The 25,067-nt window shown below is 42.1% G+C and overlaps 1 protein-coding gene and 2 non-coding genes across 3 annotated transcripts in view; 2 read left to right on the top strand and 1 right to left on the bottom strand.

Moving 5' to 3' along the window:
- The window catches only part of LOC124793832 (ubiquitin-like modifier-activating enzyme 5), a 122,486-nt gene that overhangs the window by 56,984 nt on the left and 40,435 nt on the right, over window positions 1-25,067 (top strand). The window contains exon 6 of the mRNA XM_047258051.1: window positions 24,500-24,717. Within this exon, the coding sequence (XP_047114007.1) occupies window positions 24,500-24,717 (218 nt within the window). The remainder of the gene's footprint in view (window positions 1-24,499; window positions 24,718-25,067) is intronic.
- On the bottom strand, window positions 15,182-15,256 carry Trnat-ugu. Its single transcript has one exon. It is a non-coding gene; the product is annotated as a tRNA-Thr (tRNA).
- Window positions 15,906-15,980, top strand: Trnat-ugu. The gene has a single exon. It is a non-coding gene; the product is annotated as a tRNA-Thr (tRNA).

The following is a 25,067-nucleotide window of genomic DNA, read 5'->3' as shown; positions in this document are numbered from 1 at the left end:
TGTGGTTATTTTCATGCCATTATGGCCCCTGGAATAGTCTTTTGCAGAAATCTGGCATTGGCTAAAAATGTACTGTGTAAACAGAAACAATTATGGGGGGGGGGGGGGATCCACCCTTCAACCTCATGCAGAAATCTTTTCAAGGGCCTCAAAGTAACATCTGTTACACAACATATATTGCCACTTATCTGTTTTGTAAGAGAGAAGTTTTTTTTAAATACCCAGTAGTGCGTATGACAGTCATGATCTAGAAGAAAAGAAGATATCCACAGTGAGCATGCAAAACTGAGTGTGGTCAATTTCAGTGATCCAATTTTAATGGCTGTAAGATTTTTAATGCCTTCCCTTCATAAATTATCTAGTGGATGATGAACTCTTGTTTAAAAAGTGCTTAAGGCTGTTCTATTGCAAGGGCCATTCTAAACTGTATAGGATTTCATGAACCATGATGAATAAAAACCATGTACCTGTAATAGTTGGGTATATTCTTAGATTCTTATTTGTCTGCTTGTTTATTTATTATTGCAAGCATATTTAAATACTTTTTTTCTGTAATTGAACCTATGTTGCAGGTACCTTAATCTGAATTTGATTAGTACTATTTACCTAATACCACAGACTGTTCTCCTAAGGGCAAACATGTATTTAGGAGGGCCACTAATTAGTAAGAACAAACAATAAATAATGAGACATTCTGAAAGAGAGACGTGAGCTGGTTTGTGAGGTTCTAAAATTTAGTGGGTTACAATCTCTTAATCAAGGGGGTCCTAGCTCATGGAGGAGTCTTTGAACAGGGCGGCGAGCTACTATACAGTTTACAGTATTTTGTTTGATGTTGTCTTGAGGTGCGAGAAGGTAAGCACTGAGAAGGGGGATGTTAATGCAGGGTTTCGTTGGAGTGACGCTCGTACATAAGTCCTATGTATTCATGGAAAAAAAGGGGAAGTTTGAGAGTAATACGGACTCAACTGGCACTCAAGGAAGCCAGTACAGTCAGGGAGAAAACTAATTTCAGTGGTGCGCTTGGCGGTAAAGGGGTGCCAAAATGGCTGGGGATGAAATGGTAATAAACCTGACTGGTACTTCTGGCACCCACTGAAGTAAACTACACTGCACTCAGTAATCCAGGTGCTGATAACAGGGGGGGATGAACTGGGCATCTGGCATCAGACTTTGTACAGCCGCAGTCAAAGGAAGTCCCTTGAAGAAATGCAGCTCGGGAAGGCAATGTGAAAGACACGGTAGCACTTGTTAACTGGACTACAGGAAACCATGAAACGTGAATGCAGCTAATGATATGAACCACATGGCATTGTCCAGGGCAGGTTGCTGAGAGCACAGCCAGATGTTACCTAATAGAAGTGGAAGCAGAGGCTGGTTGCATGACAGTTTGGTGTGTATGGCCCATGGAGAATATGGCACTCGGAGGTCTACCTGCCGTGAAAGTGAGCAGCTAGGGTGCTTGGGAGGTGTGGTGGTACCTTTGCTAGCAGAAGCTTTGCTGGTTGCTGGTTTTTGGTCAGCGCAGTACATCATCGCTGCTACAAGTCGTGGTGAGTGGAAGGAGTCGCCACACATTTCCCCCCTCTGAGAGGAAAACACTTGTGCCAACAGTGCAGAGGGGTGTTTGGAACTAATTAAGGATAACCTGGCATGATGCCGCAGGAGGAAATGGGGTTGCTTCCAAAAAATCACCGGGAATGATGGGTACGTCCGTACACAATCTCAGCAGCAGTAGTTTGTAGGTCAGTTTTATGTGCAAACCACAGGCTTAGAAGTACCAGGGGTAGGGCAGCAGAGTAGGGCAGCAGACCATGCAGAAGAATAACATGTAAGGGTGGCTTTAAGTGTATGGAGGAATCGCTCCACCATGCCATTATCTGCAGGGTGGGAGCTGGTGGTTTGCTGGAAATTAGAGCCACAGGTGGCTGTCAGAGATTGGAAGCAGGCGGAGATGAACTGGCACCCAAGATCCGTATTGATGTCATGGGGCCATCCAAAGTGGGAGACCCAGGTCTGAATGAAGGCTAAAGCCACAATTTTGGCTGAAATGTCAGATAGGGAGATGGTCTCTGGCCAGTACATAAATCGGTCAGTAATTGTTCACAGATATTGACAACCAAGGGGGAGGGTAGTGGGCTGACAATGTTGAAGTGTACGTGAATGAACTGATGATGTATGAGGGGAAAGGCAACCGTGGGGTACTGAATTTGCCATCCAGCCTTGGCATGCTGGCATGGTATACAGAACTGGGACCAATTGCTGCCATCACATTGAATGCCCAGCAGACAAAACTTTGTTTCATAATGATGGCAGAAGTGCAGATACCTGGTAGTGTGAAGCTACAGACATGCTCAAATGCTATTTTTGGTAGGTGAGTGGGAGAAAAGGCCAGGTGTGATCACTAGAAGTGCCAGGTTGTGAAAAATCCATGAGAATGTCACAAAATTTTATGGTAGGAGGTGGGTATATATCTTAGCTGAAGATTGAGGCTAGAGTCAGCATTCTGAAGGGTGAGTGTTAGGTCCAGGTCTCCCTCTCGAGCAGCGACCAGGGCATTGTAACCTAAGTGTTGGGTGATGGTGCAGGAGTGGCTAAGGTAATCTGCTACAATGTTATTAATGCTGGCAACATGGTAGATGTCAGTAATGAAATGTACTCCTGTAGCCTAAACTGTGAGGGTGAGATCTGGCGTATGTTTTTCCTGTAGAAACCGAAGGCAAGGGGGTGGTGATATGTAAAGATTGTAAAAATGCGCCCCTGATTTCAAGGTCGGGAACACTGGATGGCTTCATGGACTGCAAGCAGCATTTGGTTTTATGTGCTCCAGTGACATTGTGCACTGGAGATCTTAAACAAAAAGAACATGAGCGGTTGCCAAACATCCATGCATTGCTGTAGGATGGCCCCAATAGCTGTCTGGCCCACATCTGCCAATATTGCGCAGGTGTCACTTGGGTGGGGTGGGCCAACAGACCCCCAATAGTGAGGTCCCTTTTTATTTTTTCAAAGCTGTTGATCATGGTGTGGGTCCAAGGGACCAGTTTGTTCCCTTTGTTTTTATCACCACAGAGTGCTGTAGTAAGGGGCTCTTGGGTGGTAGCAGTATCCTTAGGATCTTGACGGAAAAAATTGACCATGCCAATGTAACGCCGGAACCTTTGAAGGCAGTAGGGTGTGGAACGTTCACTACTTCCTGTACTGTTCCAGGTAGTGGGCAGGAGCCGGTGGCAGGGACTAAGTATCTGAGAAATTTGACCTCGCTCGCCCTGAAAATGAATTTTACGATGTCGAGAATCACTCCAGCTTTCTGCAGGTGAGAAGAAAGTTTGTGTAGCGGTTGGTGGTGGTCAGTATGGTCCCAGGAGTTGATGAGTATATCATCAAAGTAGGCAGAGCAGGTTGGTGTGCCCTGCAGAATGTTGTCCAAAAATCGCTGCCAAGTTTGTGCAGCACTGCAGAGGCCGAATGTCATGAGTGCACTCTCAAACAGGCTGAAAGGTGTAATTATGGCTGTTTTCTCAGTGTCCGCCTGGGGGACTGGAGTTCATGTGTAGGCTTTAGTGCAATCTATTTTATTAAAGATAGTAGTTCCCAAGATGGCGTCATTGTAGGTACAGATGAGTGAGACAGGATAATGGTCAGGAATGGTGTGGGCATTGAGTCTGTGGTAATCACTGCAAGGGTGCCAGGAACTGTTGGGAGCGAGGTGAGATGCTTAGGTCCAAGGGCTTTTGGAAGGGTGAAGTATGCTGGTGGTGAGTAGCTCTTCGAACTCCCTTTGTGTAATTTTGTGCTTGTGAATGGGGAGAGAGTGGGTGTGGCAGAAAACCAGGGCCCATGGGTGGTGATGGTTTAATCCACAGTGTCATGCTGAACATTCCAGGAGGCATCAGATGGCTGGGTGAGGAGGGGAATTCAGCAAGGAGCTGAGCATATGGCCCTGAAATTGCCAGCTATTTCATGGCAAAACATGTGGTGGAATGGGAGCTGCAGCAGAGGAACATTGATTTGATTTTGACAGGGAAGCTAAAACAGCTTTGGTCCAACCCACACCAAAACCGAGTTTATTGTGCAGTATCACTCCCTGTATATCTAGTATAGCCAACCAATGCCCTTAAATAGTGCAAGGAGTCCCTTTACCAGTTTTTTGTTAGACAAAATTTCTTCAGGTCTAGTTGTCTCAAAAATTCTGTATATCTTGCTGTACAATGCCATGCATTCGAAGATTAGGTGTGATGCAGTTTTTTCACTCTCATCACAGATCCTACATTTAGGGTCTTCTTCTGTTATACCCATTGTATGTAGGTGTTTTTGAAATTCCCATGGCCAGTCATCAGTCCGGTCATGAGTTTCATCTCTTTCCTGTTCAATCCCAGGATTACAGAGCTTCTTTTAAAACACGGCCTAGGCATCATTACCTTACCATGTTTTTGTTTATAGTATTCTACTTGATGTTTCCTAAGCCAGTTTCGTAATTCTAGTTTCATCGTAGCCTTGGTGATTGTCAGGTCAGGTTCTGGTTCAATGACTGGAGTTGTTGCCCCAACATGGTCAATCTGTCAGCTTGTTCATTGCCACAGATCCCTGAGTGGCCAGGGACCCACACTAGGTTTATCCTATTGCATCCCCCTAGCTCCACCAGAGCCCTGTGGCATTCTGCAACAATCTTAGATCTCGTTGCAGGAGCTGCCAATGATTTCAGGGCTGCCTGGCTGGCTGAATAGATGTAGATGCTACAGTCATTGTAGCACTGATGCATATTCTCCTCCACACATGCCCTGATTGCAGTAATTTCAGCTTGGAATACTGAGGCCAGTTTTCTTAGAGAGATGATGCCCTCCAGTCTTGGCTGAACCCTGAACACCCCTGTCCCAGCACCTTGGTCTGATTTCGACCCATCGGTGAAACAAACAGTGTCCCCCATACAGTGTCGAACTGTTTTTTCCCATTGCTCCCTGCTTCCAATTATTTATTATATTGTAAGGCTTGTTGAAACAGTTTGGAGTTGTTATATAGTCAGCCAGCATTACCCCAGCCATTCCTATATTTACCTCACTCACTGTCTTAGTGTGTGATTCTGGATACGCCAATGAGATCCAGTTTTTATCAGTTTTAAGTCTGTATGCATCAGCTGCTGCCTCCATCTTGACCCAAAGGTGTAGTGGGGGTATGTCCAGCATGGCTTCCATCCCAGCAGTTGGTGTGCTGCTAATTCTGCCTGTTATGGCTAAGCAGGCCAGTCTCTGCACCTTAGCAAGCTCCTTAGCTGCAACCTGCTGTTCTACCTTCTTCTACCACACTATGGGCTTGTAGGAAATCCTAGGTCTAACCACTGTGGTGTATATCCAGTGCATACCCCTGGGGGTTAGGCCCCAGTTTTTGCCACAAGCCCTTCTGGTACTCACTAGAGTACCTTTCGCCTTGGAGCAGATGTTCTTAATATAAGGGGTCCATGTTAGTTTCTCATCTAAGGCTACCCCTAGATATTTCACGATCCCTTCACAGGTAGAGTTTCGTCGAAGAGCTTCAGATTCCAGCTTGAGTGTTGGATATGCCTCTTCGACAATGGCACAACAGAAGTCTTCTTAGGATTAACCCTTAGATCCTGTTTAATGCACCAGTCTTGCACAATGTCTATGCATCCTGTGTCATATTTCTAACTGTGTCAGTAAATTTGCCAAGTATTACTGTGACAAGGTCATCTGCGTATCCTTGGCAAAAGCGTTGTGTGGAATTTAGTTCCTCAGTGAGTTCGTTCACCACTAGATTTCACAATGAAGGGGACAGAACTCCTCCTTGTGGACAACCTCTAGTGGTGTTAATTACTATCTTTTCATTCATCATGGTACCCTCTCCCTTCCCTCCACTAAACATGGCCCTAGACCACTTACATATAATGGTCCCTAGGTCATGCACCTCTGCTGCCCTTACCATGTAATTGAAGGTTGTGTTACTGAAGGCTCCCTCGATGTCCAGGAAGATGCAGAGGGCTATTTCTTGAAAGTGAGGTGCTTTCTCCACCCTCCCAATGAGTTGATGGAGAGCTGTCTTACATGATTTACCTGGTTGATATGTGTGTTGGTTTAAATGTAGAGTGTCCATAATTAGCCTCCTCTCCCCAACATGTACATTAACCAGTTTTTCCAGCATTTTAAGAATGGAGGAGGACAGACTGATTGGTAGGAAAGTGAGTTTTGAGGAGCAGTTCCAGCATCTCATGTGCTGTCTTTGTATATTCCCCATCCTCTTTCCTCAACGTACCTCTTGGATTAGTTGGTACTCTAGTGAGGATTCTGTGAAGTCTGGCTTGAGCAGCCATGCTCTCCACGTCCTCATAGAATGCCTTCCAGGATTGCTTGTCTAATTGCAAGGTTGTAGTTGACAAGGGCCTCACGATATTTTCCGCATTGTCCTCCATGTCTCGCAAGGTTAAACAGTCTTTGTATCTGTTTCCTTGTGTTTCCAAGTTATTGTTCCACCAAGACACACTCCTATAAGTGCACTTCTTAGTGATTGTACAGTTGTCCTGGTATGAGGTCACTGTGGCAGAGGTAACGACCTCTGCTACTTCCTCAAACTCTACTGGATTCCTTATTGAGGTTTTATTTTATGATAAGCTTAAGTCAAGGTCCCTCCTATATGTCTCCCAGTCTGTTTTCCTGGGACTCCTATAGGCCGTGGTCTGCCTGATTCCCATTTCAACTTTGAATTTAATGTACATGTGGTCTTGTGTGAGGATGGCTCTGATGCCACACGCCATTGTTTGACATAGCTGCCCATCATAATAGAGCCAAAAGTTATGTCGGTTACTTCTTCCCTTCTGCTATTCCTGAATGTAGGTTCATTGCCCCTATACAGGACCTCCAAGCTGTTAGACAAGAGGAATTCAAGAAGGTACTCACCTCTACTATTGGTGTTCTTGCTGCCCGACACGAAGTTGTGGGCATTGGCATCACATCCAACCAACAGTTGGTTACCTTGCCGATGGCAAGCTTCTGTCAGTCTCTTCACCTCCAGAGGAGGAGGAGAGCTGTTTTCATAAGGAAGGGATGCCAAAACAATTTCCCTCGTGATACCTTCCTCACGTTGCTGCATACTGATGGTCACTAGGTCCCTGGAGCAGAAATCCATCATTGGCATGAAAGAAATTTCATTTCTTACATAGGTGCTTGTTCTGGAGTTTCTTAGATTTCTAGCATAAATTAGCTTACCTCCAGTGCCACTGAGGCCTGATACACCCCCTTTATATAAGTAGGGTTCTTGTATCAGGGCCACATCTACTTCCTATATCCCTAGGCAGTGGTTCATGGCAGCAGTGGCCCCTTTGCTGTGCTGCAGATTAATCTGCAGCACCTCCAGTCTCCGTTTTGCTGCCATCATTGCCTTTGAGGTCTTTGATTACCCTGACGGTGACTTGCAAGAACCCTAAAAGCAATTTCAGGTCTTGTTCTCACATCGCCTTCAGGGACTTCTCTCCAACCTACACCACTACGGTTTGTCCTTCCGGTACAGCCTTCCGGTTGATTACTCTCCAGTCCTATGTTGAGACTTTTGGGTTCTGGATCCTTATTCTCTCAAACAGTCTTTGGAGAGACATCCTTAAGGATCTTCGGTACCCATATTGATACCCATGCGGTCTTAAGAAGCTCCACTGCCGTCTTGACCAGCAGCTTCACATCCTCCCATGGAGATATCATGGGCACCTTGTCCTTAAGCCACAGACAAAAATGAGGACCCCACAATCTAGATAGACCCTTCTGAAGTTGGGTCCTGGACGAGTGCCCCCCCCCCCCCCCCTCCCCCAATCTTTCCAAAGAGGGCCATCTGTACGAGTTCCTCCTGCTGTGAGGTGATGCCTACCAGTGGATAGCCTCCCTGGATAACTGCCATCTTAAAAACTGAGACTGCAGTACTGTAGGTCTGTTTCCCTATCTCTTGCCTCGACTTTTTCTGGGCTCACTTACCCAGGGAGGAGGGAATCTTAGATTTCTCCCTTATCCTCTTGTTACCTGTCTTTGACGTTGTGGGGTTCTGCGTATCCCCTTCAACCTGAGACAGTTTTTCTTGGGGGTCTTGGGCTCAAGCCCCTTTTAATTCCTTCCACTTGTGTTTGGGAAGCCATTCTTTCCCTTCCTTTTGTCTTTGTTCCCTGAGGAGTTTCCTCTTCTGGGCCCCAGACAAGGCTCTAATCTTAATCTGGTTCAACTTTTCAGTTACAGTTCCCACTTCCGGCTCAGGTCTAGACCTTGATTCAATAGTGGGAGTGCATTCCATTGATCCTGACCCCAATGTTTGGGTGTCTGAGGTCTCAGTTTGCCCCTCAGTTTGTTTTAATTTATTTTCTTTTGTCATGTCCATCTTGGTCCCATGAGATTCGGGGATCTACACGGTCCACATCATGAAAACCCCACGCAGTGTAAGGCTACTTACTTAGGGAGGTCGCCCGGTATCCCTGAGGCTCCATTTGCAACACATCTTCCCATGTGCCAAGTACCCCTCAGCACAGATCGCATAACACCTTGGTTTGGGAAAGGGAATTGGGTAAGGACTATGAGTGGATAAAGAAGACAGGACGTTGTGGGACACTCTTAGTCTGATCCAGCAGCTAAGGCCTTTCCAGCAGTAGGTCCTCAACCTTCAGCATAGCCCTCAGCTTCACACGGATATGCAAGCCTCTCCATCCGCACAGACAGTGCTTTGTCAAGGTGGTGTCTCCTGGAGAGGGCAGAGGAACATACTGGAGGTGCTATTGACTGAGCAACATTTCACTATGTCAGCCAATGGACAGTAATGACAGGAAGTCAGAGCCTAGAATGAGGTCGGTAATGCCCATGACTGTGAAGGTCCACGGAAATTCGTGTTGAAGGCCTAAATTGAGCAAGGGGGTATGCATCCTGTATGTAGGGATGGCTAAACTGTTGGCAGCATTTATGGGGAGGGAAGAGGGGCCATGATTTAGGAATGGGAAAATACGAATAAGCCGGACCCAGTGTCGATGAGGTAGTAGACAGGAGAACTAGCATCATTCAAATCATGTATGAATGGGCACTGTGAAGTGGTACAGCAACTCGGTGCACCTACTTCAGGTGGCTGCCAGGGTTTGGGGTCTGCAGTTGTCAGCGTTTTCACCAAATCTCTGGTTGTACGGTGGTCGTCAGAGGAGCAGTTAGAACTATTCCAGCAGGGCCGGCATCACATGGGTGGTGGGCGGTCAGTGCCTGGCAGTAAGTGTGTCGGGTATAGGCAGGCAACGCTTGCGTTACGTACTGCCACCTCAGATATCAGAATCGGGTAGAGGTTGCGATCCTTTCTGCTGGTCAAACGGTCATTAGCAGCAGGTGGTGTGATTGAAGTCACATGTGTGGGGACCTGGGTGGGGGCAGGAGTCGTGGGTGAACAGCAGTTGTGCTGGCGGCTGCCATCCATCCAGAGTAGGGTGATAGCTGTCATTCCGTGATGTAGTTTACAGTTTCAAACAGCTTATTGGGCAATACTGTTGCATCGCCTAATGTAGGGTGTATACGCCCTGGGACAACCAGGAAAACTGGGAAAAACCCAAAAATTTTTTAGAATTGCAGGAATTTTTCATTGTTTTAGTTTTCTTTTAAATTTTTGTGATTTTGACTGGTAAGAACTGATAGTCTGACGAAGAATGTTACTGTATCTCGCCACTGCAGAACAATACTGCGGCCCTAAAACATAAACGAGACAAAAAGATCAAAATAGAACTTAAGTTGCAAAGGGACTGTGCTATTTACAACAATGAAATACAGTGCACACACAAGTGTCTTCCAACAGCGAAATGTTCAAAGGCTTTTGGACGAAGACTATGCAATTCTTCATAAGAACATACTGCTTCCGCTGACCGTGATGTCACAACTGTTCACATCAGGTTCGTTTGAAGAGTTACTAACGGGCTCTTGCCTATGCGCTGTTGAGTCACATGTGAGCAGTACCTTCTACTGCTTCTGCCTACTTGAAGTGTGACTGTTAGGAGTGTTAGATGTATCAGCAGTAGCAAAAAGCAGCCAGATGCTACCTGGCAAAATTTTTCTGGCATGCCCAAGCTGTCAGATTCACACATGCACAGAGCAGTCTGAGTTGTAGTGGAGACGGGTAATAGTCTCCACTTTTAGTAATTTTGCTGTTTACTCTTTATTTACAGCTCTCGTTTCAAATGAAAACAAAATATAATTCTGTGGCCAGGAGCTAGGAAGTGAAAAACAAAAATTCACATAATTATGGAATGCTAAAATATATGTTATTAGTTTCAGTTTTCTGATATTATTTTATTTCCACATTTTTTGTAATCAAGCGTTAGTTGCCTTACAGAACAATGAAGTTATTTTTGTTGGTCTGCTAAAGAAATTTGCCTTTTATTAGTCTTTTTCGCAGAGCAGTAAATTTATTTGAAATGAAGTGTTTCATTCCACACCATTGGCTAGTTTCAACTGTTTGCTAAATTTCAAATACAGGTTTTCATCTTTCTGCACGTATGGCATTACGCCATAGTAAAGAAGCAAACATAAGATGATACAGTACCGGTACCCCAAGAAAATTTGCATCCCAAAAAGCTGAATATCAGGTTGGGACCTACATCTTTGTGAATCTGGACACACGAATATGCACTTTAAGTTGGATTATGCATTTTAGTGTTATTTATGAAATTCAGATGTTCTCAGTGTATCATCTGATGTCCTGTTTCGTCTATGAGGTAATGTAAGATCTCTCAATGCTATGCAAGATCTGTTAATGCTGTATATGAGGCTTGGAACTTTAATAGTGGCAACCATTTATTTATAGCTTGTACAAAATAGATATGTGTTTCAAAGTTTTACTGACCTTCAAAGTAGTCACCAGCATTGTGTATAACCCGTTGCCAGTGATGTGGAAGTCGTAGGATACTCTTAGCAGTGCCAGATGTGTTGACAGTTCGAGCAGTGCGGTCTATTGCCCGACGAATTTGTAGCAGTTCTGAAGCAAACACCATGAATTGTTTTCTTCAGTTTAGTTTCACTTCTGTCTCTAAACTGGTCATAGGTTGTGTTCCAAAAATGAACAGCGTAGAGACAGAAGTGATGACACTTTCTGCAGAATCTGACCATCATTTTGCAGGAGAACCCTCAAGCATGTACGTTGCAACCTGTTACTGATTGTTTTGCTGACGGGGCTGCTAAGTGGTACACCACCTACTGCACTCCCCTGACTTAAGCCCTTGTAACTTCAGCTTGATTTCTAAACTGAAGGAAGCACTTCACGGCATTCACTTCAGAACTGTTAAAAATTCGTCAGGCAATAGACCACGCCGCTCGAACTGTGACCACGACTGGCACTGCTAAGAGTCTCCTACGACTTCCACATTGCTGGCAACTGGTTATACACAATGCTGGTGACTACTTTGAAGGTCAGTAAAACTTTGAAACATGTATCTATTTTGTACGAGCTGTAAATAAATAGTTGCCACTACTAAAGTTCCAATCCTCGTACATACGAACATATGGGCTTCCTACGTGGTTGTATTTGCGCATGGGTAGTAACACCTGCTTTCTGGTGTTGTTTGGTAATTGGTGAAATGAATTCTAACAGGTCGTGGGAAAATATTGCGAATGGAGGTTTGAAAAGCGTTACGTTCGAAGTAAATTTAATTTTATGCAAGGTGAATTTGTTAAGTACAAGAATTTTCTTTGAATTTTTTAAATGACAGAGATTTTGAGTCTCAATTAAAGCTTAACACTTTGAAGACCAGACATTTATGCCATTATTTAAAATTTTGCTGGCACATTTGCATGATGTATCTTAAAGTGTAACACACACAAAAAAGACAAATACTATACGTGAAAGCTTAGCTTTTCTTGTAGCTACACGACATACATTAATTTAAACCATTAATTTTTCCTATTTTTGTGTTCACGCTTTTTAACAGTGATGTTACTATTGGCTGACTACATCACGTGCTCTGAAGATCTGCTGTCATCGGCTGTCGAGATCACGTGACATGAGCTATGACTGGCTTATAAAAGCATCACAATCTCAATTTCACTAACGTGCTGTGATTGGTGGAACTTGAATATATACTTCCGTAATACGAAAGTTGGCAGCATACATGTTGCTGCACATCATAGCTCGTTCCATAACACGCTTTTTTTTTTTTTTTTCCTGTGGTGTGTTAGCTTTCTTAAGTGCCTGGAAGTTCTACGTCAGTCTATTAAACCTAAACCATTCAAAAGATTGATAAGTTTTACAGTTCTGAGGGAAAGTTTACTGTCACTTAAACAGGAGAAAGTGTACTTTTAACCGGGAGATCTAGGATTTTTTTTCCTTGTCCCCGTATACACCCTGTAATGATAAGGGACCATGTTAGGCCAGAGCAGCCTGTATGGGGGCAGGAAGGTGCATGAGCCAACAATTTAGGAGCAGGTCTTTGTAGAGGATGTGTGGTTTGGCGAGTGCTTGGATGTGATGTAGCAACAGGGATGGGTGCATGTCGCCACAAATGGCACATTTCGCATGGTCAGTTTCCTTTAGGTCAGCTGGATGCATCCTGCTCACATCCCCACTCACCACTTGCCTCTCCCACACCATCCTCCACTCACGGTGCCCACCCTTGCTATGCACCACCACTTCCCTCCCACACCCTTGGATGATAACAAATCATGTGCCATTTGCAACTCCGACGGTGCAAAACTGGATACGATGCACTCTTTCAGTTTAGTGTCACTGCTGGAAGGAGGTGGCTGTAATGGACTTGGGCGGTGGTAGTCGGGTTGAGGTGACTGAAAACCATTCTAAATTTCATTGCATCACTCATTATAGAGCACCCTGCAAAAACTGCTGCAATAGAAGTACCCGACAGGCATGGGTTTCACAAGTTGAAGGGGAGCAAGTGGGCAGCCACATGACTGAGGGAAGTGTCTGCAGAGATGGCTTGTGTTGGGCACATTGCACTGTTGTTCAGCTGAGTCAAGCAGTTCTGTAGTGCTGACAGTTGTGTGCGATGTTCTGACACCTCCGAAGCGCTTGTAGGTGCGGGGGTGGGAAGGGTATGGGAGGTTGCTGGTTGGAGAGCACATTGGGCATGACCACTACAGGAGTGGGCAGCAATATTGTGAGTTAGCAGTGTGAGTAGTGTGTTGCATCATGTGGGTTGGTACTGGCAAACAATATTGTGGAGAAGAAGGTAAGCAGTACACGAACACTGTGGATGAAGAAATACAATCTTTGCTGTTTGTTGCTGAGGGAAGGAGGGTTCAGTGCACTGCACAGTAAAACGTGACTTGTAAAAGTGTGCGGTACCAGAGCATTTGATAGTGCGTGGCACCCACTTAGTGGGCAGCGAGGATAGGTGGGGAGTGGCACAGGGTGCAGGAGGCGCATGGTGGTGTGCACATTGGGAGGGCTTGCATGGAAGAGTGTGGGGAGGGAGTGGCGGTGCGTAACGAGGGTGGGGGCTGTGAGTACAGGATGGTGTGGGAGGAGGCAGGCGGTGAGTGGGGGGTGTGAGCAGGATAAGTCTAGCCAACCTAACGGAAACTGAATTTGCATCCATGTGAGGTGTGTCAATCGGAATAATAAAAAGGAAGAACCAGTGCTTTCTGATTATGAGACTTGGCACTTTGGTTTAGAGGGGGTCACCAGTGAATAAACGATTTAAAAGTTTCCTTCTGTACTCCTAAAAGCAAACATGTTTATAGAGGCATACTAATTAATAAGGACAAACAAAAAATAATGAAGCATACTGAAAGAGACACATGAGCTTGTTTTTAGGCATTTATTGCTAAAAATTAAGTACTACAGCAAAATTTAATGGTTAAACTTGTAAGCAAGTGGGGTTCTCGCTCGTGGCAGAGTCTTTGAGGAGGGTGAACTATTATATAGTTTACAGTATTTTGTATGATCTCATCTGATGGTGCAAGAAGACAAGCGCTGAGATGGGTTACATTAACACAGGGCTTTTGCTGGAGTGATGCCTGTAGATAGGTCTTTCGCTAAGTGGAATGCAGGCAAACACAGAACAGGACGTGGATGTGAAATCTTGCTGCTAGTGCAAGCTCTGGCAAGATGTGGCAGCTAATCGTGTGAGCCACATGGCATTGCACGGAACGAGTTGCGAGAGCATGGCCGGGAAATGTTACCTACTTGAAATGAGAGCAGAGACTGATTGAGTGATGCTTCAGCATTCGTGACTCCCAGAAAGCATGGCAGTCGAAGATCTACCTGCGGCAGAAATGACCAACGAGGATACTGAGGAGATGCGGTGGTACGTTGATCAGCAGGAGCTTTGCTGATTGCTGGTTTTCAGTCAGCGGAGCATGGCATCTGCTGCTACAAGTGGAGATGAATGGAAGGAGTGGCCACAAATTTACGTAACAACAACTAAATTTTTAAAACTGACTCATTCCATATTGTATGATGCATTCACCACATGGGTCACCAGAACACAAAAGAAATAGGTAATTTAGCACTAAGCTAATTACTAATTTATTGTACAAACCTACTGTATTATTTATTGTATTTCATATATAAACAATGTGAAAAGATCACATCGCTTGCATCCAAAATGCTCAGTCTCAGACGACTCATTATCTTGCTCACAAATTCCAAAATGAAATTGCTTAGTTCTTGGGGTAAAGAATGAAAGAACTATTACTTTTAACTTAAAATAATCAAAATACTTTTCTATTATTTTAAACTGCACTTCTGGCTTGGCACACACAGAACAGGTTTCAGTAATTGTTACATTCGTGTTTCTTTATCCCTATACAGAAAAAAATTAAAGTAAAGGAACATTTTTGAGCTTTTTTCGTATCACAGATACCAGTGGTTAGGAGCTAATTACTTTGTACTACATTTTTATATCATCGTGCAACACTGATTTGCAAGATATGTGTGATAAAATCCCAATGATACTGGTGCGGATATGAGAGGCAAAAATATAGACCTTAGAAAAGAATACTCTTGTACCTTTGACATCCCATGTGCAGCACACAGTCTCAGTTGACAAGTGAATGAAGGTGCAAGAAGTCCTAGAAACAATATATATGATGGTAGTATCTGTTCCCGAAAGAACAGTTACTGTGGATGACCATGCAGCTTTGCTAGAAATGAAATGATAATTAAATAGACACCCTAGCTGCAAGCAGGCGTTGATACACTTCATTGGGGACATGTTGAAAATGTGTGCCCCGACCGGGACTCGAACCCGGGATCTCCTGCTTACATGGCAGACGCTCTATCCATCTGAGCCACCGCGGGCACAGAGGATAGTGCGTCTGCAGGGACTTATCCCTTGCACACTCCCCGCGAGATCTACATTCCCAACATGTCCACAACACTACATTCGTAGTGCGCCTAATAGATGTTTGCCCATCATGCTCGTTACTCGTGGCAGATTAATCTACCAAGTCCCGTACGAGGTCGGGCGTAGCTTGTGCGTTCGCACAAGAAGGTCAAAGGCCAGGAACCCATATGTTTTAACTATATATATGACGGTAGTATCTGTTCCCGAAAGAACAGTTACCGTGGATGACCATGCAGCTTTGCTAGAAATGAAATGATAATTACATAGACACCCTAGCTGCAAGCAGGCGTTGATACACTTCATTGGGGACATTTCTAGCTAAGCTGCATGGTCATCCACGGTAACTGTTCTTTCGGGAACAGATACTACCGTCATATATATAGTTAAAAAATATGGGTTTCCGGCCTTTGACCTTCTTGTGCGAACGCACACGCTATGCCCGAACTCGTACGGGACTTGGTAGATTAATCTGCCATGAGTAATGAGTATGATGGGCAAACATCTATTAGGCGCACTACGAATGTAGTGTTGTGGACATGTTGGGAATGTGGATCTCGCGGGGAGCGTGCAAGGGATAAGTCCCTGCAGACGCACTATCCTCTGTGCCCGCGGTGGCTCAGATGGATAGAGCGTCTACCATGTAAGCAGGAGATCCCGGGTTCGAGTCCCGGTCGGGGCACACATTTTCAACATGTCCCCTATGAAGTGTATCAACGCCTGCTTGCAGCTGGGGTGTCTATTTAATTATCATTTCATTCCTAGAAACAACCCACATTGCCAAATACTTATTAATACTATCTGGATTGTCTGTTAAAGTCATTGTCGTACTACCCAATGGGAGAGCAGGTTTGAAGCATTACAAGGACTTCATTTCAACTTAGGAAAGCTTTGTGATGTGTTATAACAAATTTATTCATATTGAGAACACTCTGAAACAGGAAATGTGGTCAATTCTTAAGCAGCAAAGTTAGAATTTCAAATTAATCAGCTACATCATTGTTATGTACAACATACTGCTCAAAACTAATACCGTAGATCTTTCAGACATGCTCAGAAAGATATCTCAAGTAAAAGCTGAATTAGTCTGAATTTGGTGTTAGGGTTCATAGAAATGATCAGTACTGCAAAAGAAGACAGCGAAGAAGTTGAAGCTGAGGCAGAATTTTGTGTACCAAGAGGACAGACATTATTCACTTGACCATGCAGGACCATACAGCCATGTCACACACCATGCTACTTCATCTCTATGCCATAATTCATCCTAGCGGCTAGCAAGTGGTGGCATTGTAATCTCTTGGCAACCCATGACCATCTGCTTTCAACTGGCGAGAGATTTAGAAAAGAAGCTGATCAGGGCAAGAGTCAGATATCCTCTGTGTTGATGTAATTCAAAGCAGCACAGTCAATGTGCCGTTTTGTGTTATCTCGTTGAAAGCTGATTTCATGGACACATCAAAGATAGGGCACAGTCACTAACCTTAACACATCAGAAATGTAATGTCTGCTGTCCAGATTACCAGCTGTGCAAACCAGAGGTAACTGTGTTATGTACCCAATGGTGCCATCACACGAAATGTTGGGCCTGTGTGACAGCTAATGCAGTCTGACATTTCTCCTTGGAGCCTCTGCACACTGACACCTCCCTCATGATACTGCACACAGAACTGGGACTCATCTCAAGATATAACACAGTGCCTCTCCTTTGCCTACTACTGTTGTTGGATACACCACTGTTGACACACCTCCCTCCTCTCGCCACCACTTGCTCGCCACTACAATCAACTCTAGCACAGAGATGAAGTAGCATGGAATGACATACATGTATCTCTTACCCAGACTCAGTTAAACTTGACGGCCATTCGAGTTTGAGGTATTGTTGCCACCAGCAGTTGGCAGTTGACAGCAATGGCATAGTGTTATGAGTTTTTTAAAAATACAGTGTGGTGCTCTCCATGATTTCCAACTTCTGTCTGTTTAATACTGTTGTTAGAAATACCATGCTTTTTTTCATTTCATTTCTTCCATTAACTAAAATCTATGTTAAATGAAAATTGATGCTGTGTTTACAAGAAAGTGTTAACTTCTGCTTGCTGGATAATTGTCACATTTTTTCATGGATCCATTACAGTGTTTTAAATAATTTCCTGATAGCATCCATTTGACAGTGTTAGAAAATATTGTGCTTCTATAGTTTTCATTCATTTCATGTCTGGCACTACTTATGTTCAATGAACTTTGAACATGTTATTCTATTTCTGCCCGACACCTAGAAGTAGCTCCAAAGCTCACCAAAATATAAGTTTTTACTGGTTATTACTTTACTACAGTTTAAGTTTATAGTGCTATTTGGTTTACTGTAAGAGTAGCATCATGCATGACAAATGTGAATGCTGCCTTAGGTTAATTGTTATGGTAGAAACGTGTGGGCTCTGGGTTGGGGTTTCACTAGCAAAATGTCAGATGAGGCCCTTGCATGGAGTTGTACATTATATAGTTGAGACAAGAAAATCGTGGAACAAGGAAGAAAGATATGTGCCCTCTAGGCACAATTAGAAATAGCATATTTTGAATTAGATAGAGTGAAGGGGGAAAGAGACTGTGGGAGCTGGGAGAAGGTGACAAGTAATAGACGAAAGGAGAAAACATCAGAAATTATGTTTCAAATTCCAGCTAACAATCAGTTTGACTCCTTACCTGAAATGGGGGAAGAACCACAACAGTTTTTAAGCTTAATAGGGTGCAGCAGACTTGCAAGAATGACTTTAAGGCTAGGTCAGTAAAAAAGTCACGTAGAAAGAAGAGAATCTTGCTACTTGGGAGTAGTCACAGGAGAGATGTAGACTAACTGCTACAGGAAATGCTAGTTGTAGAATACCAGGTCGCAAGCATTGTGAAACCTAGCTCCAAGCTAAGCCAGGAGACAGAGAACATAGGGGCTTTGTACAGAGATTTTGATGTTGAGGGTACAGCATGACTAGAAACTTAGAATATAGCATTAAAGGTGAGCTGGAGCAGAAACAGCACACACTCGTGGGGTTTGTGGAGGTTTTGCATCAACGTGACCAGTCCTGAGTTAACACAGCTGTCAGCTGTGTGAAGAAAGAGATGAGCGAATTACTTTTGACTGAAACAAAGTGTCTTATCTGTTCTGTGCCTGTTGCTGTGGCTAGGAGATGGGGATGTTCTAAAACATGGGCTGCACCCAAATAGGAGGGGGAAGGAAAGATTACCTGAGCACCTTGCAGAAAGTATAAGGGAGTCACAAGCAAACAAGACCAAATACGTATGATTACTACAGTGAAAGGGGCATATTTTTTATGATAGTGTCGGGTTACAGATAGAGAGTATTGAATCAAATTAGAGCAGTACAGGACCTTAATATGCGTAACAGTTTCCAGAAAAATAAAATTAATATGTTTCATCAGAACATTAGAGAGTGAAAAACAAAATAGATAAGCTTACTGTATGCCTGGAAAATGTGGAAAATTCTGAAGTTATTGATGTTCTGTGCCTCTCTGAACATGATGCAACCATGTGGATGGAGAACTTTAAAAGATACGGACAGGAAAAATGAACTAGAATTATTATTTGGGTGTTTCAGCTGAAGTAGGTAGGTAGTTTTCAAACTCATGTGCGGTAGAATATTAGTACGAACAATGAAATAATGACAATATTATGAAAAGTATAGACTGCTATTCATCATGTAGTGGAGATTTTACGTCACAGGTAGGCACAACAAAAAAATCTGTCAAACAAGTAAGCTTCTGACAAAAAGGCCTTCATGCAAATTAGACAAAACATACACATACACGAACTCAGTCTCTGGCAGCCAGAGACTGTGGTCATGTATATGTGAGTTGCTTTTGCTTGTGTGTGTCTGAAAGCTTATTTCTGCGACAGTATTTTTGTTGTGCTATCTGTGGCCCAACATCTCCACTATATGATGAGTAGCAAGCCATCCTTTTCATAATATTGTCAAAATAGTAGTACACTGATTGATAACATTTCTAAATAATGCAGATAAAAAAATAATAATTGCACACTGACTGGTTGTCCTGTTACCCGTTTGACAATCTCAGTATGACAGTACTGTCACTGATAACTCAAAAGTTGCAAGTACTTTTAACAATCACTTTCTAAACATAGCAGTGAATATAAGATTAAATGATTATGTTGAAGAAACAAGAGAATGTATTAAAAATGACATTCCACAAAACTTTAAGTAACTAGAAGTAGCGCCAAATCCTTCGCTGAAATTAATACAATTACAGAAACTCTAAAAAACAAAAGCTCATGTGATGTTAATGGAATTTCAAACAGAATTCAGAAAAGTTGTTCCAGCTTAATAAGTAATGTGCAGAACTAGCAAGTTTTGCAGGAGAGCTCCTGTAAAGTTTGGAAGGTAGGAGACGAGGTACTGGCGGAAGTAAAGCTGTGAGGACAGGGCGTGAGTCGTGGTTGGGTAGCTCAGTTGGAAGAGCACTTGCTCGCGAAAGGCAAAGGTTCCAAGTTCGAGTCTCAGTCCGGCACACAGTTTTAATCTGCCTGGAAGTGTCATATCAGCGCACACTCTGCTGCAGAGTGAAAATCTCATTCTGGAAACATCCCCCAGGCTGTGGTTAAGCCATGTCTCCGCAATAGCCTTTCTTTCAGGAGTGCTTGTTCTGCAAGTTTCGCAGGAGAGCTTCTGTAAAGTTTGGAATTTAGGAGACGAGGTACTGGCGGAAGTAAAGCTGTGAGGACGGGACTTGAGTCGTGCTTGGGTAGCTCAGTTGGTAGAGCACTTGCCCGCGAAAGGCAAAAGTCCCAATTTCGAGTCTCGGTCCGTTACACAGTTTTAATCTGCCAGGAAGTTTCAATGTTGCTAGTGGTATGTGCAATGCATCACTGGCACAGGGAATTTTTCCAGACGGCTTAAGACGTGCAATTATTAAACCTCTTCATAAGAAGGGTGAAGAGACAGACTTAAACAATTATCATTTAATTTCCTTCCTGATATCTTTTTCCAAAATATTCGAAAAAGTAATATACTCAAGAGTAGTCACACAATTAAGTGGAAACAATTTACGTAGGATATCACAATTTGGATTCCAGAAGGATTGCTTGACTTAGAATACCATTTGTATATTCCCTCGTCACACAGTACAAGCCTTAAATACTAACATATTGCTAGTTGATATATTTTATGATCTTTCCAAGGCTTTTGATTGTGTAGATCATAATACTCTCTTAGAAAAAGAACTCAAGTCTTATGGAATTGATGGCTTTTCACACAGTTGGTCTGAATCATACTCAACAAACAGAATGCAAAAGGTTGTGCTGAATAATTCAGATGATGTTGGGAAGGTAGAATATTTTAGTGACTGGGGGGAAAAAAATAACAAAGGAAGTCCTACAGGATTCGTCCAATTAACATTCAACATGCAAACTTGGTACTTTTTGCAGATTATGCTAGTTTTATAATGAATTCTATTTAGAGACAAAGCAACAGAAGAGCTGGTAAACAATATTTTCCAAAGAATTATAAAGCGGCCATCTAAAAATGGACTCTCCTTAAATTTTGAAAAAAAAAAACACTACATTCGTTGCTGTACAATAAATAGACTCATAACAACAATTGATGGAAAACACGAGCAGGAGTCAGTAAATAGTGTAGAATGCTCCAAATTTTTGGGTGTACATATTGATGAAAACTTGAACCGGAAGAAGCATATTGCTGAGCTTTTCAAACAATTAAGTTTAGCCACTTTTGCTCTTCATATAATTGCTAGTCTTGGAAACAAACGTAACCTCCTGGCATATTTCCTCGCAATAGTGACATACGAAATGATTTTGTGAGCTAACTCATCTCCAAGAGAGAAAGTATTGATTGCGCAAAAGTGAGCAGTAATAATATGTGGTGTTCACTCATGGATGTCATATAGATATGTCTTCAATGAGCTAGGCATTTCAACTGCACTGTCACAACACACATATTTGCTGATGAAATTCATCGTAAGTAATCCATCACAATTTGAGAAAACAGTGATGTAAATACCTACAACACTAGAGGGGAAAAAATGACCTGTCAATGGCTCAGAAAGGAGTTCAATATGCAGCAACAGAAGTATTTGATCAGTTGCCCAATAACATAAAACGTCTGACAGGTAGTGAAGCATGTTTTAAATCTAATTTAAAATCATTTCTACTGGTCAACTTCTTTTTTTCCCTTGAAGAATTTCTGCTTAAAAACTGATAGCCAGGAAAAAAAAAAAAAAAAAAAAAAAAACAACCCACTAAATTGTTCAGATGTTCTATGGAACATGCAACCAACCAACCAGAGTGGCAGCTCTTTGTAGTACACATCACACTCTGTGTGCAACCAATCATCTACAAATTTAATGATGTATTCTTCCTACTGTATTGTATACACATAATAAACAAAAAATTTCTTTATTTACTATCCTTCATAATGTTGCAATTTCAATAACCAACAGGGTTTCTTAATATACTTCATCTCAGCTGTTATTTTTCTGTGACCATATACTGATCAGTTTCCATAATGATGGTGGGATGACAAGTAAGTACATTCTGTGCTCTCCTACTTTGTCTTTGTACACTCAGTTTAATACACCCCCAAATGTAGGTGTTTAAATTGTCAACAGTATTAATTGTGAAATTATACATAGGACATCAAAAGTTACTTGCTTTTGATTATTACACATTTGTTTTGGTAAATATTGGCGCAGAATTCATATCAAAGTAATTGCTGTAGCATCGATAGATGCCGAATGGAAAACATGTTCCATATGTTCACCATTTTTTGGCACAGATTATTGTAGTCATATTTGTACCTTGTCGCCAAATCTTTCGAAATTGTGCAGTATAAGTTTACTAAGATTGCTCCAAGTTAAAATGCATTTTTGTGGTTTCCTGTGGTACAGACTTTGGGGCTTCTATATTTAGCCTCCTCCATGATGTTCTGAAACACTGTTTAAAATTATACGAAGGCCAATTCTTTCTTAAAGGAAATCAAACTCAACATTGACAGGTTGTGGCCATGTTGCTCCCTGCACAAACCAATATGCTCATTGTGGTAGACACGTTCTCATGAACTGTGGGAAAATTGGTTTTGCAGTACTGTGCTTATAGTGGCTGTAGAGAAAAACCAACATGCCTGCACGCGCATACACATACACAAAATCACACTCACTTTTCCCAGATACATTTAATTCATGTGCACTACTAAAATTTTTGTTTGTTAATGTGAAAGAATATTTCATTAAAAAACTTCTAGTGAAACACTGACTTTTTCTCTGTCACCCAATTTTCAGTACTTATTTTTGCATCATATCTCTTACCCTGAGCTGATATCCCCATATACTCTTTAGCCACTTACTCTCCAAAGCAGGCCCACTACTTTGCTATTGACAATATAACATATTGTTCTGAGCATACTAGGTGCTTAAGTGGACATGAGAATATAGGTGTCACAGGAACACTCGATTTCTGGGAACAATACACAATCTCTGCCTTTTGTACAATAGTCTAACCTCTTCTGCTTACAGGCATTACAAAATGGTGAGTATTACTTGTAATGCCACCTGACAATTTCCATCAAAAATTAAATCTGATGCCTTGGATTTATAGCTTCAAGGGTAAAAGGAACGCTGGTGATGTTCGTACCATAATTGGAGTTGCGTAGTGTGTAGAAAATGTTGAAATTTTTGGAAAATTACAGTAATATGCAGCTTTTCATATATTTTTGTTCATTTCATGTGCAGCATCTAAAGAGTGAATAATCTGATTTTTTCCTGGCATACAGTCTCATGTTGGGTGCCTGACTGTTGCCATTATGATCTTTTGGTGGACAACCAATGGCCCAAAGGCTGCATCTGACCTGCATTTCGTTTCAGTCTGGTCCATGGAAGAAATTTATGGGGGAGAGACATTTAGCTGTCTTGTAGTTTTGTGTTTAATTTTGGCAGTTTCTGTCTATGATAATATTCATCTTCTCTTGAATAGGCATATTATAGGTATAATTTATTGTGATGGCATGTTGGAAAGTTTAGTGCTGATTTACATTATCCATAAACAACACAGGTAATATACTTTTGAACTTATGTGTTAGAAGTCCTATGATCACACCACAAGAGTGCTGCTTTCTTATTATGTGTACAGACTAAAAGTTTTAGTGAGCTCTGGTTTCATGCATTTGAGCAGTTTTGTCCATTTTGTGCAGTGTTAAGAACGTATGATTCGTGCCTATCATCTGCTGTAGTGGAAATGTAACTTTTAGGGAGCTCACTCATCAATATAACAATAATCTTAGGGTGAGTATTGTGTTGTCAATACTAGAAATATTGACAAACTGTGTTGATACCAAACAAAATACTTTCGGTTACCAATATGTATTGAGCATTAGTAAATAGTTCTTGCCTGCTGTGATGTTTTAGAGCACTGCAGCTGCTGAAATTGAAGGAAATTTATAATAAATTAGCTGCAACCAGTTGTTTTTATAAGTGTTTATGTTTCTGTGATGACATTTGAAGATGCCTGCTAGGCCATCTTCAGATGTTTATGTTCATTTGTCTGCTCTGAATATTGTTTCTTTACTAATGACATTTTTGAATTTTGCAATGGAAGTTTTTAAGATAGCTATTGTAAAATCTCAAAGTAAGGAAAAAGTATTTTCGACATGTAAATAATTGTAAACATCTAAAGATGGGATGAACATAAAACGAATGTACTCTCAAAAACACGTTTTTACACATGTTTGTTGGAGTGGTATGTGGAAAAGGGGTACCCCTTATATCAGCGCATTACCTGATAAACGTTGCCGTCATGGACACTATAGTTTTGACTTTATCCACTTGAAGCACTGCTGTTGCGTCATGTGATGAGGCCCAAGAACTTAAGTATGTGAATCAGGCCCGCTAGTGACTAGAAGTTAACCCATCCCTTGCTGAAACCTTTAAAGACCTCCTGTTCTTGAAATGTCATTCTCAGAAATTGACTGCTGCAGCAGTTCACTGTCTTAACCTGGAAAGTCAAAGGAATAGCTTTCAAATAAGTCACTTTTTCTACATGTGAAATAAATAAAATAATATACTTGAGTATTCATGCTTACTTACATTACTAGATTTGTTAATCTGTCGATTATGAGCTTTTCAGAAGAATATTACATCATAAATCTTAAAACCTTTCCCTTGTTTTCAGGTATCTTTTAGGTTTTGGTCAAGTAACATACTACCTAGGATACAGTGCTCTACAGGATTTCTTTCCAGTAATGAAACTGCGCCCTAACCCATCATGTGAAGATAATTTTTGTAGGAAAAGACAGCAAGAAGAAGCTGCAAAACCTCAAACAGCAAATGCTGAGGAATGTGTAGAAAAGCATTCACAGGAAAATGTTGTACATGAAGATAATGAATGGGGTAAGCTCTATTCAGTATGTTTTTACACACAAACTTAATTGAGAAAATTACCAGATCATTAGCATGAAACAGTTGAAATATGGATGTTAATCATAAATTCTTGGGAAATGGGAAACAAAGAATTAAAAGCTATAGAGAAGTCACTAAAGAGAAGAGGGAAAAATGCAAGTGTACCTTCATACCACCATAAAGAAGCAAGCTGTATCAGACACCTATTCAGCATGTGTGTGTCGTGTCGTGTCGTGTCGTGTCGTGTCGTGTGTGTGTGTGTGTGTGTGTGTGTGTGTGTGTGTGTGTAAAAGAGGTATTTTATCTTCTGTTTGATGTTTTGTTGCACTTTTATACCAAAG

The sequence above is a fragment of the Schistocerca piceifrons genome, chromosome 1 (assembly GCF_021461385.2).
Source record: "Schistocerca piceifrons isolate TAMUIC-IGC-003096 chromosome 1, iqSchPice1.1, whole genome shotgun sequence".
In the NCBI taxonomy this organism is placed as follows: Eukaryota; Metazoa; Arthropoda; class Insecta; order Orthoptera; family Acrididae; genus Schistocerca; species Schistocerca piceifrons.
This window is presented reverse-complemented; position numbering and strand designations above follow the sequence as displayed.